The sequence below is a fragment of the Lissotriton vulgaris genome, chromosome 11 (assembly GCF_964263255.1).
Source record: "Lissotriton vulgaris chromosome 11, aLisVul1.2, whole genome shotgun sequence".
In the NCBI taxonomy this organism is placed as follows: domain Eukaryota; kingdom Metazoa; phylum Chordata; class Amphibia; order Caudata; family Salamandridae; genus Lissotriton; species Lissotriton vulgaris.
Genome location: NC_141699.1, coordinates 339,833,103 through 339,850,118, shown reverse-complemented (window position 1 = coordinate 339,850,118; position 17,016 = coordinate 339,833,103). Strand labels below are relative to the sequence as shown.

The 17,016-nt window shown below is 45.3% G+C and overlaps 1 protein-coding gene across 1 annotated transcript in view; it reads right to left on the bottom strand.

The window, feature by feature from the left end:
• CCDC60 (coiled-coil domain containing 60) overlaps positions 1 to 17,016 on the bottom strand; it is a 652,013-nt gene that overhangs the window by 111,449 nt on the left and 523,548 nt on the right. Inside the window, exon 8 of the mRNA XM_086943297.1 lies at positions 4,487 to 4,763. Coding sequence (XP_086799423.1) covers positions 4,487 to 4,763 — 277 coding nt within the window. The remainder of the gene's footprint in view (positions 1 to 4,486; positions 4,764 to 17,016) is intronic.

Sequence of the window (17,016 nt, the reverse complement as noted above, 5' to 3'; positions counted from 1 at the left end):
TGTTTTTCACTACTGCAAGGCCTACCTCTCCAATAGGATAACATTGGAGTTACCTTACTACATTTTATAAGTGTAATTTCCAAATAGGAACAGGTATTTGTATTATGTTTAGTGTCTCTGGATTTTAAATTATACCTTTGAAAATGTCACTTTTAGAGAGTTGGTATTTTCTTGCCTTATCCATTTATTGCCTGCAGCCTGTCTCTGAGTCACATGACTGGGTGTAGCTCTCAGTTGGGATTTCTGTATTCCTCTTAGACAGCCATACACAATGGGGAGTTTAGGTGTAAGCAAGGTAAAGACTGAGGGGTAAAAGTCATGTGTAGAGACTGCAGGGTAAAAGTTAATACCGTTTTCAAATCATCTGCAAGTCATACATTCCATTGTAATAACAGTGATATTGCGCAATCCTATATTCCTGGGTATTATATTATATATTTTACTAGACAAGTAGATGGAAAGTACAGCAAATGCGCAAAAAGTAGGGAGGATAATGGTTGCATGTGAATCTGCAGAGAACACACAATAAGTGGAAGATTGCACTGCTGGAGCTAAATGATTTGCGAAGGAAAATGGCAAAAAGTATAAATAACATATGAAAGTTGGAAACAACCCTTTGAGGGAGCTGTGCATGGGTTCTGAGAAAAGCCTTGCTGTGAGTATGGCCAGGTACAAGATTACTCCATAAAGTACTGGAATCTCTTAGTCTGCATTTATTCCCTAGTCCCTTGATGCACCCTTCTTAATCTCAGGTGAATTCACATAGTCCAGAGTTTCACTCCTTCAGGATTTAGCCCTTTTCTCATTTTCACTCTTCTTCTTCCCTCAGGTAAATGTCACGTCTTTTGGCTACTTCAAAGTTGTCTCCTCGTTTGGTGTCCCTTCTTATTAATTTCCTCTTCTTTCTTCACTCTCCCTTTTCTTAGCCTTTGCTGTTCTCGACTTCTAATATTTACTTAGCAGATTTAAAACCTAGGCCCTTTCCTTTTTAGACTTCTTCTCTGGATCACTCTTCCCTCTCCCATCTCAGGGATATAGTAACTATGTCTTTGTAAGCCCAGAAAAACTCATTATATCCTTAGATGGCTAGCACAAACAAAAGTATCTACTTCAGGGCTGTTGTCCCAGTTTCAAGAAACAACAATTGTTGTCTTTTCTTCAGTCACCATACGTTTTATATTCAGGCACTTCTATTTGTGACTAAGATACTGGTCATGCTCTTCTCCTCTTCCTCATGACACTTAGATGACTGGGCCATGATCCTCGTAGAATGTTGTGGGGACAGTAAGTCTCCTTGGAAGTGCTGTCTAGCAAAGTATAGATCACTCTAGGCCAATACCCACTCTGCTGATTTGCTGGAATGTCCTCATGTTCTGGCATTTGCAAGCTTATTCTGACTTTCCCAAATCATCGGGACTGCTCAAAGTCCTTTCTTTTTCCAGATGTCCTCAAGGTAGTCTTCAGTGTGGCATGATCTTGCACCTCCTGTCTTGGCAACAGTGGAGTCTTTCAGGTCCTGGTAAGGCGGGTAAGAAATTATTTCTTCTTTATTGGGCTCTTTCCCCTTTTTTTTTCCTGTTTGTCTTATTTTTTTGTATTTCTTTCCTCCTGACCGTAACCTCATTTCTTGAGTCCCTCGTTTATGACTGAGTGATGTTTTCTTTTATAGGCTGACTGGCTCCATGAAGAATGCAACTGAGAACACTCCTTTCCCCATAATCGGGTAAGTGACCTGCCTCTCCCTCACAAGCCTCCACAGCATCGATACAGGCATGGCCTAGTAAGCAAAGTATGAACATTATAAACTCTTCTAGAAATAAGTCAGTCTACAGGAAAGAATATTTTCTGCCCAAGATAGCATCTATAAAGAGTACCACAGTCAGAAGAAAGTTACACCACCCCAAATCTTCCAGACTTCAAGAAGTACTGGCTGCATAATAGACAATTCTTCCTAGTCATGTGGCTCGAAATTGACACTTGCATTACGTTAAACCAATTTTGTCTAGGATCCACATACTGTCAGTGGACTAACTGTATCTCAGGTACTCTAACATTTTAGAGGTTTTGGAATGGCATTGGACAGATGGGGCACACGCCCCAGGGTATGTTAGATACACCTGGACTGCTTGACAATGATTTGTTAACTTTTCCAGACACAAATAAGGCAAATAACTGACTATTTCCCACAGATATTTGACGCTAAGACTGGTCTGAAATGAGATTGGTTCTACTGCTACATTTCTAGCCTTCATATCTATCTATCCTTGGCACGTGACATACTGAAGTCTATCTTTTGGAAGAACTTTAAAGGTGTATTGTATTTCAAAAGCACAAATGTAGCCTAAAGGCAGTGAAGAGCAGTACATAATGTTCAGCTGAGCTAAGTCATTGAGGAGGGTGAGGGGCAGAGTGGTAGTGAGTGGGGGTAGCCTAGGCATCATAAGGTATATCACAAACAAATCTAGGTAAAAGGTTCATAAATGACATACTTGTGTTTTGCTCTGGCTTCACAAAATTAGAAATATGAATACCAAACAATTTTTTGACCCTCAATCCTCAAAAACCTTTGTTTGTAATCATCATGCTCGAAAGGAAATATGGCCCAACAAAAGGGCTGGGAAAGCTGTTTAGCTGGCTGGTGGTATTGGGAACCCCTACATTAGCTTTGAAGGGGGCTAAATTGTTTACAGAACTGTTTGGAGAATTCAGACATGCCTAAGGAACTTGCTGTCGCCCTACTTTCCTTAAAATGTTCCAAGGTTGAGAGCCATCGAATGACATCCCCCAGAAGCCTCCTGACCACAGGCATGGAGCTGAAGCACCACATCTGTGTCCTACCTAAGCAGACCATCATGTCCAAGCCAGAGAGGATCATAAAGTTTTCTGCAACACGAGTCAGAATATTCTGGATAGCTTGGGCCATCTGGCACGTTGAAACACCTGAATGGCTGATTCCCACTTGGATTTCAAAAGCTTCTTTTTGGGTTTACGAGAACAATTAGACTGCAATGTGCTGCGGGAATAAGTTCAGGAGAACTGTTACGGTGCGAAGTCTTCCGATGTTTGGAGACAAAGCTTCACCTTGTGCTCCCGTGCGACCTTCACATTCATCCAGATATAGTTATTGCCACAGGCACTATAATCACACTTTGTGAAGGTCTGTCTCAGACTTCTATTTGTGTCAGTCCCTACGCGGTTTGTACACTGTTGTATTGGGAGGAGACATTTTCTCGAAAAAAGTCTTGAAAAAACTAAGTAGTAGATCTGGATTCTCATCTGAAGGCACAGAAAGAAAGTGCACACAGGGGTGGGGTTTATATGCGGCTCTGGTCATCACGTCCAGAGTGGAACAATTTTGGTGCAGAGCTGAACACCCCTACTAACAGGTGTGAAGGAGTACTGTTTTAAAGTTTCTAACGTCAGCCTAGTGCCTGGGGAATATTCACAAGATGAGGAATCTGCAAGCAGGAGTATCAGAATAATGGGTACTATTCCACTATGCTTTTGCTATCCAGAGAGTGGTCTTATGCACCAATTACACATTTCGTCTCCATTGCCCATACACCAGGTCTTCTCTTTCAACATAAACTCGGTAACTCAGATGTGTCGATCTACATGGCCTATAGTTTCAGGTGTCACTTATCTAGGCATGGAAATGTAGAGCCCATCGCTAGACACATTTCATGAACAACAATAACTGGAGAACTTGTATGCTATGGAATCTGAATCTAAAAGCTGTAGTGTGTGAGTCCATCCATGCCTCTGCCCTGAATGACACCCGACATCTCAACTTCAAACCTATCTTCTTTACACTTCCCCATCCGTTGTTCAATAGTTCTCTTACTATATTAGTGCAGCTACTTCAGTCTAGAACGTATGGTAAGGAGATCACTAGAGCCACAGTGGTAGCAACGGAAAATAATCTAGCAAATGACCATTAACAAAGGTACAGGAGAGGTAGTAGACTGGCAAGAAACTAAAACAGGCACCCAACATTGCTAGGCACGTTGGAGAGCCCTGTTACCATCTCCATTTAAATGTTTGTCCATATTGAATGGAGATACTTCTCTAGTATGCATGATTTCCCATTCATTTTTTCAATGCACATTGCCATGCACATTCAAATACAGGTTTCCTCCCAGAGGATCCTCTCTGACATATGGGAAGTATTTGTCTTATGCGCATGCTCGTCAAATCATGAGACTATCTTTGGAGAAGCACAAACAGGAGTGAGAAACTGCTTTTTACAGGTTTTATACATCTGATTGATCTTCTGAGACTGCCAATTGTTTGTAATAATAGTTTCATACCTGCAGGGAACCAAGTTTAAATGGTCATACAATAAATCCATATTATGTACAGATCTATGGCTAATATAGGCCACCTCATAGATCACACATAAGGATATGTTTCAACGAGAATACTGTCCTGAAGCTCTTTTCATTGCTTGGCTGAGGGAAGCCAACCAGTTCTATGAGACACTTACAATCACACATGGGCGACTCATCCTCTTCTTTGGCTTGCTTGGCTTGAATAACTGAGTTGTTTGTTATCGACTCATTGTCTTCCGCTTCCCGGGGAATGTCAGAAGAGACAGAGGCTCCAGGAACAACTTCTTCTGAACTGGGTATCAGGGATGATGTACTGCCCATTGTGGGAGTGACCGAAGACGACAGGGCACTGTAGCGGGAGCTACTCATGAAGGAGAACCTCCGTGGGCGCTGGAACTGGCTCTTCAGCACTCTTGGGGTGGGTTTCTTTGCCTGTGAATGGTAGAAATTAACAATTAGAATGTATTGTTATCCTTGTACGAGTTTGACTTGCGACAATGTTTCACTTTAAGACATATGGAGAATTGATTTAACTTATCTCTGTTTTCTTGTCGCATGCTTGTCTTGATGTGATAAATACTCCAAATCTCACATGTCACTGACCCCTTACTCACTGGATGGAATATTACTTCAGTGTTTGTATCGACCAGAGGGAAACATATTACTCCTTACTGGTGGATACCTTGATTCCATAGGAACGTCATTGTGTCGCATTTTTCACATTCAGGTGTATCCGAGCAACAAAATAATGCATGTGGATTTACTCTTGCCATTAACTGCAGTTCTCAAGTCATTGTTTTAGCAGGAGCCCTTGCAGGCCCAATTCCTCCCCTTCAAATTAGCCATTTTATTTTGTTGAAGCATATCTTTGAGAGCTTTCTATTTAAAACCCTGGATTAGAGAGAATGCTGAAGTACTTGTTTTCAGTCTTGTACAGTACCACATACTGCCTAATGTATGGGTGTATGGGTTAATAGTAATAATAATAATATAATAATAAGGATATGTATAAAGCACCTGGTTACGTCTAACAGTGCCTCCCAGTAATGCGAGAGGGGGGAGCAGAGGAGTAAAATCTGGTAATATGTCGATCTACTTGAGTTGGGTTAAGATCTAAGCTAACACATAGCGGAATAGTCATGTTTTTCCTTCCTAACAATAGTTCAGATGGAGGAATGGCAACCCCATCTAGCTTTCCTTACCCAAGGGAAAACTGCCTGGCTAGGTATCGACGATCTGGGATTACGGCTTGGACGTAACATCATTTGTTATGTCTACCTGTCTCTACCAGAGTGATATTTCTTCTGATTGATGATACTGTTGAACTACGTAATGGAGGTATTACTCAGAGCTTGCAGATAGTGGTACGTTCCTGCTTATTTCATCTGAGAGTCCTAAGGCAATAGTCTTTCTTTGGGATGACGTCAGTTTCTGACATATTGTAGTTCCTTTTGGACACAGAAAATGCTTACATGCTACTCTGCCAGGAATACTCCTCAAGACTACATTGTGTGTCTAGCATATGTCCATGTGGCTCTTGCTTTTGTACAGGGAGAAAAAGACACAAGCACTAGTTCTGAGTATTTTGTCTGTTCTGCTGAGGTTCTTTCGTACCCAACTTCAATAATGTGGACAAGGTGAGGCATTGTTTTAGAACTAGTAGCTAAACTCTGGAATCCTCACTCATTGCCTAGTCAAGTACATAACTATCTAGCAAGGTTAAGCGCAGAAACGAAAATGTTGATACTTCCAGGAGAATTATGGATCCTTCATAGAGCCCTCATACCACATCTGTATTCTGCATGAATCTTGGACAAAGGTGCAGCAGCTTAAAGGAAGTTTCAACTGTTCAGTGCTTCAATGTATTCACTATAACACTTGTAGCTACCCCCTTTATCTCTTCGCTCAGTACTTTTTGGACATCAACCAATGAGCTAATGTGTGCCCTAATGTGTTGGTTGATGTTCTCATTACACCACCAAAGTTTTGTGTTTCAAATGGGTCACCAATCCTATTAATTGGGCTGTGCCCACGGTAAATGCACTGATTTGACATAAGCTCAGCAAAGAAGACAGCTTCTTTTTGCCATGTCATAGACAATTTCAGGACTTCTAAATCTGGAAATCGTTAATGGGGTGCTTTTACACAACTTACTCAATTCCTATGTATTACTTCTACAAACCAGTACCACGGTTCCTTTTACGGCCATTCACATATTTTGATAGGAAAAACCCACCGACCAAAGATAGTTAGGACGCTTTAACTCAGAATAGATTTGTGGCCTAACGCAGCACTAGCAAAAGGAACAACTGATTGATGGAATGTTGAACAATGCAAACATTCCCCCCCCATTCACAAGGATCTGGGTTTAATCCATCGTTCTTTTGCTCACCACGCCACCCCAGTTTGGACCCAGCCATATACAAAGCAATCTTGACCCTGTTCAAAATGGGAACAGTCCAGCCCGAGCTGCCAAGCCAGGTGATTCCTGGACCAGACACAAGCAACCTGGGACCGGTTTTGGGGCATCACCGCTAATCAGCCAGGCTAGCTTGAGTCCAGTGGCGCAGTGAGCACAGGACTCACTTCTTGGCATTTAAGCAATGAAGATGATTTTAATATTATCAATGCCATAGCAATTTCAAGTAAATATTCGGTTTAGAACATTTTCAAAATAAGTATTAGTACTCTCCTTGGGCCTCGGCATGTTTATAATGTACAGATGTAGAGTGCTCTGGTACTATGTTTCCTTTAAAGTTCCCTTAGTAAAAAGACAGAAAATCTCAGTAAATCCAAATCCTTGTCTATACCACATGACATAAATGTAATGTTGAGATTGCACCACACCAATATCTCTGTCCATACTAATAATATAAAGAGAGAGCCCAAACCTTTGAGGCGGGTAATCTCAGGAACCACAGCACCAATCACAACACCCAATACAGCGTTGGAAAGGGCAGTTGCAGCAGAAGGACATAGGCTATACAGACACCCACCATATACATTTAAAAGGTAAAAGAACCGTGCCAGCAAAGTAGTCCCTTGTGGGCGTGTCTGCGTTGTGCTGTGGGCGTGTGCTGAGGGCGTGTGCTGGGGGTGTGACAAACACTGGGGGCGTGTGGTGCGTTCCACCCTTCATGCCATGCCTCATATTGTGTGCTAATCCCACCCTGCTCCCTTTAAATACCCCTGCACCCCATGATCATAACCCACCCTTACTCCTTAAAATACCCCAACACCCTTAAACACTAACCCATCTTTACCCTATAAATATACCCTGTACCCCAAAACCCAAACCTATCCCTAAATCCTAAAAATACCCCTATACCCCAAAACCCAAACCTAGCCCTGAACCCTTAAAATACCCCTTTACCACAAAACCCAAACCTACCCCTGAACCCTAAAAATACCCCTGTACCCCAAAACCCAAACCTAGCCCTGAACCCTAAAAATACCCCTGTACCCCAAAACCCAAACCTAGCCCTGAACCCTTAAAATACCCCTGTACCCCCAAACCTACCCCTGAACCCTAAAAATGCCCCTATACCCCAAAACCCAAAACTATATCTGAACCCTTAAACCAAACCTAGACCTGAACCCCAAAAATACCCCTGTACCCCAAAACTCAAACCTAGCCCTGAACCCTTAAAATACCCCTGTACCCCAAAACGCAAACCTACCCATGAACCCTAAAAAATACCCCTATACCCCAAAACCCAAACCTAGCCCTGAATCCTAAAAATACCCCTGTACCCCAAAACCCATACCTAACCCTAAAACTACCCCTGTACCCCATAATCCAAAACTATATCTGAACCCTTAAAATACCCAAACACCCCAAAACATATACCTCAGTACCCCAAAACATATACCCCTATACCAATACTTACCTTATCCAAACATAAAAAAAAACATGCTGTTACCATTCATGCATTTACAACGAATTTCGTTGTAAATGTATGCGTAGTAAAAGCATATAAAATGTAATGCCATGCGTTATAATGGCATTGCGGAGTCATGGTACTTTCGTAATGAAAGTATGCGGAGTGATGGTATGCGGAAAGAAAGTTGCGGAATAATCGGTGTTTACCCTCCCCGGTAAGTACATTGGTGGCACGGCGGCCCACATCTCCAGCAACATACTCATATTTTTTCACCACCCATTTGAAAAATGCACAGGTCTCTCTCATTGATGGCCAGCACCAACATACACTTTTAGACACACCTTACGCCACAAGTTCTAGAATTGCGAACTTTAGAGCTGGGGAGCTACGTTTGAATCTTGGCATCAGCTCAACATCCTGTGATTCCAGGCAAATCGCTTTGTCTCCCCGTGCCTACCACAAATGAATGTGTTCTTCTGTAATGTAAATTGTGCTCATGCCATGTTGTCGAGTTTGCGCTATATAATATTGCAAAGAAATATAAAGTAGGGAAACTCGAGTTCACACACTACTGAACGCGCACTCTTAAGTGCATCAGCAGTGCACTGTGAATCGGAGCGTTTCACAGGCCTGTCACAGATAAGAAATGCTATCAAAGCGAAATCCTACAAAACAATATACTACTGGCCGGCAACAATTCATACCCGGACAACGTCGGCACGGACTGCTATCAACAATGAAATCATAAACCAAGGACTTATAGAAATTGAAGACTCACTGTATCTATTAAGCGAGAAGTCCTTACAAGATTTCAGCCTGCCGCCAACGGTCCGAACTAACCTAACTGGATACCACAATATCGCTACCGCACACAATATTCCAGAGCTAAATAACTACCTTGCTCAACACTTGACTAACTTAGTTCCCGATCAACAACTCGCCTACAACACCATAGTTGATAGTGTTGAAAAGAAGCAAGGCAAACTATTGTTCATAGACGCCCCCGGTGGCACAGGAAAGACTTACCTAATCAACCTCATACTTGCCAAAGTTCGATCTTCTGGGAATTTGGCTCTAGCTGTTGCTTCATCTGGAATAGCTGCCACTTTGCTAACAGCTGGGAAAACAGCACATTCTACCTTTGAACTGCCTCTAACAGTTTCCCTTGAAAGGGATTCAATATGCTCAATTCGGAAAAACGGACCTTTGGGGACACTGCTTCAAAATGTGTCTCTTATCATGTGGGACGAATGTACAATGATACTAAAACCATTGCTGCCTAGCCTTTTTTTACCCGGACAACATCGGGACGGGCCGCTAGTATTCTATATAGGTGAGGTTGCAAGTGATCAGGAGTTGTGTAGAAATGCAGGGTGTTCTGGTGTTTCCTGTCAGCCCTGGATATTAGTTTTTGTTAGATATAAGCGTGTATTTAAAGATGCTTCAGTCCCTGAATAAAACCTGTAGAACACTATTAGTGAGGTAAATACCAGCAAACACATACGCTTGATTTCCAATATGGTCTGCAACTTACAAATGTCTACTACATTTAGAATTCCTCAGGTAAAAGTATCCTTTCAAAGATATACTTCAAGCAGGTCAAATATTTAGGTCAGCAACCCCGATCCCCAGGAGCCATGTGGCATCCCTTGTCTTAATCCACGGGTGTCATGAACTTTATCAGATGGAAAGCTTCCCCGTTCTACAGGCTAATGCCTTTTCATGACTCGGCAGGTGGAGGAATAATGAATTTCATTACAAAGGGTAGATTCTCCCAACTGTAACATTAACTTCATATTGATCAAGTTATTCTGCATAATTTGGGATCATTAAGAAAAACATTTATGGTATTTTCTGACCTCAATATTTTCTGTGAACACAACCACCTTTTCGAGTCAGGATTCTGATCTTATCAATATAGTACTAGTGCAGTGCAAATTTTGGCTACATCTTTACACTACGCAATTTCATAACATGAACGTTCACTTAGCACATGTTTCTCCTGTGGTTCAACAATATTAAAATAAGTGTTGCACTGGATATTTATTTCTAGAGTGCCTTTACTGTAGGATTAGTGAATTTACTCAAGTTAAGTGTTTCTAATGCATCAAATGAGATATAAAAAATCCTTACTTAGTAGATATATACTCACTATAAAGATGAGTTTGACTTTCATAATGTGTGCCTTAAGACAATAAATGACATTTACTGTTTAGATGATTGAATAGAAAAATTGTTTATGTTTATAATTTTTTATTTTATGGGGCCATTTGGAATGGTTTATTGCCATTGATATAGCCCTAATAATTAATATTGTATTTCATGGTGCTTTGATGATGTTACTTCTAATTTTGGACCCTTTTGTTCTCGATATGGTGCTTGTTTTTGTAACTCTGTAATTATAGGCCCATGATGGTCATACTGTACTGTTTTTTTGTACATAAGATGGAGCTTTTTTATCTATGTTTGTTTAACTTTTATGGTTTTCTTTGTAAACACCAAATAAAGTATAATGATGAATATAAACCATATTTGTTAGATTTGGGGCCTCTAGTTCGCCCAGGTAGGTACTTGTGACAAATAGGGACCCTTGCCTCTGGTCAGGGTAAGGGGGTACACTCCTAAAACAACTGCTGCTCACCCCCTTGGTAGCTTGGTACGAGCCGACAGGCTTATCTCAGAGGCAGTGTGTAAAGCATGTGTGACCACATACAGTAATCAAGTGACAACACTACAAAGGGACACCACACAGGTTTTATATAACAAGCATTTACAATGCAACGGTCTCGCCTTTGCAAAAGTTAGAGCTATTGGCATTGTAAATGATACAATTTTTTATTTATGTGTTGGTTGTGAAAACAGATAAATAAATGGCATTGTCATTTACAATGCCAAAAGGTTAATCTCTCGCAAATGCCAACCACAAACCCACAGAGTTTCTCTTTGTGTATTCTCAAAAAGCCTAGTCAAATCCAAATCACAAAGAAGCCTCTCTTATTTATTTGAGAGTCCCAGTTTAAAAGCATTTCTTTTGATCGTGAGGTTGTACACGTTTTGGTGTCCTTTACATTTGTTGGGATTAACTAAAGGACTGCACAGAAAGACGTTTTTTTCAAAGTAGAATGTTTAACGGAATTAATGTGGAATCCCATATTGATGAAAGCTAATTTGGGGACTGTAACATGGAGGATCGACACAAACCAAGCCCCCCTGATACCCGGCACGACCCTATAACTTGTGACCCCCCCCCCTCTTATCTCCTCAGCCTCAGTGTCTCCCGGAATGGACCCGTGAAGAGAAATACAGCTGCGATGAGGAGGACGAGATTGGGCCCTTTAACTGGATGGGCGGTCGTATGGAGGAGGAGGAGTCACGAGTCCCGATAAACGTCAGCCTTGCTATTCCACAGGTGTGTTACTACACTAGAGGAGCGGACAGTGAGTGGCAGAGTGAAGAGGCGTGGAGATCGGAGCGGAGGACGAAAAGGAGAAGCAGGAGGCGGAGGAAGAGACCGAGGCGTGCGCATCCCGAGTAACATCAGAGATGGAGGAGCCGCCAGGACGAGGTGAAGAACAGGACGGGAGGAAAGACGAGCCAAGGAGAAAGCCAGGAGGCCAACACTACGCGTCGCCCAGCCGCACACCAGGAGGGGTGTGGCTATCAAAGGTGCGTACCCGTATCGTGGGCTGGGTAGGAAAGAAAGGCAAAAGCCTTACATAGACCAAATCTGTTTCCCGGGAACCCGCCCCTTCACCAATTGCACGTCTAGAGTACGGTTGTCAGCACTTACGGTTTCCCTCACAACCCCCCCCTTGATATTGGTTCGTGTAGGACGTACTGATACTTGCCTCTTTGTGTTTCCCCTTTCACCGGTGGAACTTGGGCCAGAACGGAGCAGACGGAGCCGACCCGAAGGAGGAGCCCCATCCGAAGAAGGGAGGAGGGACTACTCCGAAAGACCCGTCAAGAGAGAAGCCGATCCTCAAGACGAGGTGTCCCTCGCAAGACATGTACAGATCTGTTGTTCCAAAAAAGTAAATCCTGCTAAAACTAAGACACGTCTCCTGCCAGTTCCTACCCCGCACGTTACAGTGGTGGAGAATGCGGGCAAGCCATCCGTCTGTGTAAAGAAGATGGAGGAGGTAGTACAGGCACTCGTGAAAGGACAAGAAAGATTGGAGTGGCTCGCGGAGCAACAGATACGATCAGCTGATGCCGACAGAGAGATAATGAAGGCGGCCATGACGGCCCGAGCACTCGACCCTACCCTGGCCAGCGGCCCAGTAACTGTCGGAGGGACTCCTCAGAGTATAAGCGGGGTGTCCTTGCAAAAATACCAGCCCGGTGAGGATCCGGATGCGTTTCTGCTTAACTTCGAGAGGGCTGCCCGAGCCTGTGGTTGGCCCGGCGCGAAGTGGCCGTTCTTTCTTGCACCGTTGTTGGTAGGAGAGGCCCAAGCGGCCTACCAGGTAGCGAATCCGAGAGGCGACACCCCCTATGCCGATATCAAGAGGATCATATTGGACCATCTCGGTCTGGATCAAGAGGCATACCGCCTCAGGTTTCATAAGGAGAGAGGGGTACCAGGAGAAACCCCTAAAACGCTGTTTGTGCGGTTAAAGATGGCTGCCGATAAATGGCTGTCGCCCAACACGTGCAGGAAAGAGGAGATTATGGACAGGATCTATTTGGAACAGTTTTTAGAGGCGCTACCATTCGCTACCCAGAGGTGGTTGAAACAGCACCATAACCTTACCATTAGCCAAGCTGTGGAAATGGCTAACACGTTTTCGAGAGTGCAGCAGAGGCCACTCACACCCTGGGAAATGGAAAAACAAAAGGCCCCCCTCAAAATAGAGAGAAGACCACCGAAAATCCCGGACGCGCCGAAAGCCAGACCGTGGAGACCGGAACCCCCGCCTCATAGCGGACCACAATGCTTCGAATGTGGTACCTGGGGCCATATAGCCCGACTGTGTCCCCGGAAGAAGCCAACCGAAGAACCGATGGAGGTCGGGTACCTGCCTAGGACTGTACTGTATTCATCAGAAATGGGGCATGCATATCGGGTGAGTATAGAGGTAAATGGTAACCCCGTCCAAGCCCTCCTAGACTCAGGGTGCCGCCAATCGGTAGTACAAGCCCATCACGTGCGACCCCAACAGGTCTTTCCCCGTGAAAAAGTGTACATCAGGTGTGTCCACGGGGATGTGAGACCTTACCCTGTAGCAGTACTTCCCATAGTCCCCTACAGGGGGAAACCCCATGACATTAGAATGGGGGTGCTTTCCTCTCTTCCGGAGGACCTGATAATTGGAACCGACAATCCCGCCTTCCTAGAAATGTTTCGGAGGAGCCTAGGACCAGACGGGCCGAGGAAGGAGGAGGACAACCGGACGTTCCCCGCGTTGGTGTCCCCCGAACCCTGGATCCTGGACAGAAGCTTTCATTTCGCCCAGGCGAACGATGCGACGTTGTTCAACGCATGGGAAACCGCTCACCAAACAGATGGACAAACGCCGGTTAGATACCCCCGTTTTTTTTTATCAAGAACGATTTACTGTACCGACAGGGACAAAAATACGAACCAGAACAGTTACTTGTCCCCGTCCACTTCAGAGAACAAGTGCTCTTTTACTCCCACTCACACTTGGTAGCCGGCCATACGGGGGCAGAAAAAACTACTCAGAATATCCTCCGATGCTTCTATTGGCCTGGGATATACAAGGACGTGATGACCTTCTGTCAAGAATGCGACGTTTGTCAGAAACGAAACATGACCCAACCACCCGCTGTGCCTCTGCAACCCCTACCCATCATTGGGGTACCCTTCGAGAGGATTGGCATGGACATCATAAGCCCTCTCCCCAAGACAAGAAAGGGACACCAATACGTCCTTGTGATCGTGGACTACTCAACAAGGTTTCCGGAGGCCTTTCCACTTACCTCCACCACCACCAGACACATTGCAGACAAAATGTTGGAGCTGTTTACTAGGGTGGGGTTCCCTAAGGAAGTTCTGACCGACCAGGGAACCCTCTTGTGTCTCGCCTGATGAGAGAGGTGTGCCAGCTTCTACATATACACCAGATCCGAACGGCCGTATACCATCCCCAAACGGACGGCTCAGTAGAGAGGTACAACAGAACACTCAAGACCACTCTGAGGAAAATGCTAGAGGTAAACCGAGCCGACTGGGACCAGATCCTGCCCCTAGCCCTGTATGTCATACGTGGACAAAAACAAAGCAGCATGGGTTTCTCGTCATTCGAGCTACTATACGGACGACAACCCCGCTCCCTGCTGGACATGACAAAGGAGGCTTGGGAGAAGGAGACGCCGGAAGAGACACTAAAGACCCTGGAGTATGCCCGTAACCTTCGGTCCAAGCTGGGAAAGCTAAGAGACCTGGCCTGCGCCAATCTGGAAAAAAACCAGAGGAAGCAGAAAGCAGTATACGACAAGGGAAAGAAATGGCGGCGTTTACAGAAGGACGATTGGGCCTTAGTCGTCCTACCCTCGTTTACCCAAAAATTCAAAGCGGAAAGGGGAGGTCCCTATAAGGTGGTCGACACTATTGGGAACACTAGTTACCGGCTGCAGATACATCCCCGGAAGACCCAGGTGTACCATATCAACATATTGAAGAAATGGCTCGGTATCCCACCAGCGGGGATACATCTGACCGAACCCAACCCTCCCGACGAATCTAACATCATAGACAAACTAGTGATCAATGAGGACCTAAGAGAGGACGAGAAGCGGGAACTGATGAACACCTTGAAAGAACACGCCATCGTGTTCTCAGACATACCGGGAAAAACCACCCTGGCGGAACACCACATCCCGACCCTGCCTGGTAAGACTGTCAAGATCCGTCCCTACCGGATACCGGAAGCCAGAAGGAAGGGGATCCGACAAGAAGTAGCAGAAATGCTGAGATTAGGTGTCATTCGGCCCTCCCGTAGCAACTGGTCAAGTCCCATCGTATTGATCCCGAAACCCGATGGGACGCGGAGGTTCTGCATGGACTTCCGAGCCCTTAACGAGATTTCAACCTTCGACGCCTATCCTATCCCTAGGATAGACGAACTCATAGAGAAGTTAGGGGAAGCCAAAGTCATAAGCACTATAGACCTCACCAAAGGATATTGGCAGGTTCCCCTGAAAGAGGAAGGCCGACACAAGACTGCCTTTACAACCGAGGAGGGGCATTACGAATTCACAGTGTTGCCCTTTGGACTACACGGTGCTCCTGCCACCTTTCAAAGGCTAATGAACAACTTGCTAACCAACATCTCAGCCTTCACATCCGCATATCTGGACGACATTGTTGTTTTTAGCCCTGACTGGGAGACCCATTTGGAACACCTGCACCGGGTCCTAGACATCCTTGAGAAGGCAGGCCTGAAAATCAATGAGACGAAATCTAGAATGGCTTTTCAGAAAGTTAAATATCTGGGATACGTACTTGGACACGGCCTTATCGAGCCCCAAATTGAGAAGGTACGGGCCATAGCCGAGACACCGTTCCCCAGCACAAAAAAAGAAATGCGTGCGTTTTTGGGCCTTATCGGCTACTATAGAGGTTTCATTCCCCAGTTTGCGCAGCTAGCCGCCCCTCTCACCGAGACCCTGAAGACTAGCGTAAAACAAAATGCATTGTCCACCCCAACCCCGATGATGTTGGAAGCCTTCTCTGCCCTCAAACGTATGATCACACCGACCCCCATCCTATCCTCCCCTGACTTTTCGCGTCCCTTCTCCCTGCATACAGATGCATACGATTATGGGATAGAGGCTGTGCTATCACAGGTGGGGGTGGATGGGATGGATCATCCTATCCTGTACGTTAGCAGGAAGCTGTTCCCCAGGGAGCTCAGTTACCCTACAGTAGAAAAGGAATGCCTTGCGATAAAGTGGGCGGTGGACAAACTGGCTTACTATTTGGAGGGGCGTCCATTTACTCTCTATACAGACCATGCGCCCCTTCTGTGGATGGCTCGCAACAAATCACTCAATGCCAGAGTGATGCGTTGGTTCTTGGCTCTACAGCCCTATGCCTTCATGATATGTCACAGGAAAGGGACTGACAATACGGGTGCTGATTTTCTCTCCAGGAATCCACTTCCCGAACGGAAGTGTCCAGGGGGGATGGTGTGTAATATGGAGGACCGACACGAACCACGCCCCCCTGATACCCGGCGCGACCCTATAACTTGTGACCCCCCCTCTTATCTCCTCAGCCTCAGTGTCTCCCGGAATGGACCTGTGAAGAGAAATACAGCTGCGATGAGGAGGACGAGATCGGGCCCTTTAACTGGATGGGCAGTCGTATGGAGGAGGAGGAGTCACGAGTCCCGATAAACGTCAGCGGTGCTATTCCACAGGTGTGTTACTACACCGGAGGAGCGGACAGTGAGTGGCAGAGTGGAGAGGCATGGAGCAAAGTGGAGATCGAAGCGGAGGACGAAAAGGAGAAGCAGGAGGCGGAGGAAGAGACCGAGGCATGCGCACCCCGAGTAACATCAGAGACGGAGGAGCCGCCAGGACGAGGTGAAGAACAGGACGGGAGGAAGGACGAGCCAAGGAGAAAGCCAGGAGGCCAACACTACGCGTCGCCCAGCCGCACACCAGGAGGGGTGTGGCTATCAGAGGAGCATACCTGTATCGTGGGCTGGGTGAGAAAGAAAGGCAAAAGCCTTACATAGACCAAACCTGTTTCCCGGGAACCCGCCCCTTCACCAATTGCACGCCTAGAGTACGGTTGTCAGCACTTACGGTTTCCCTCACAACTTCCC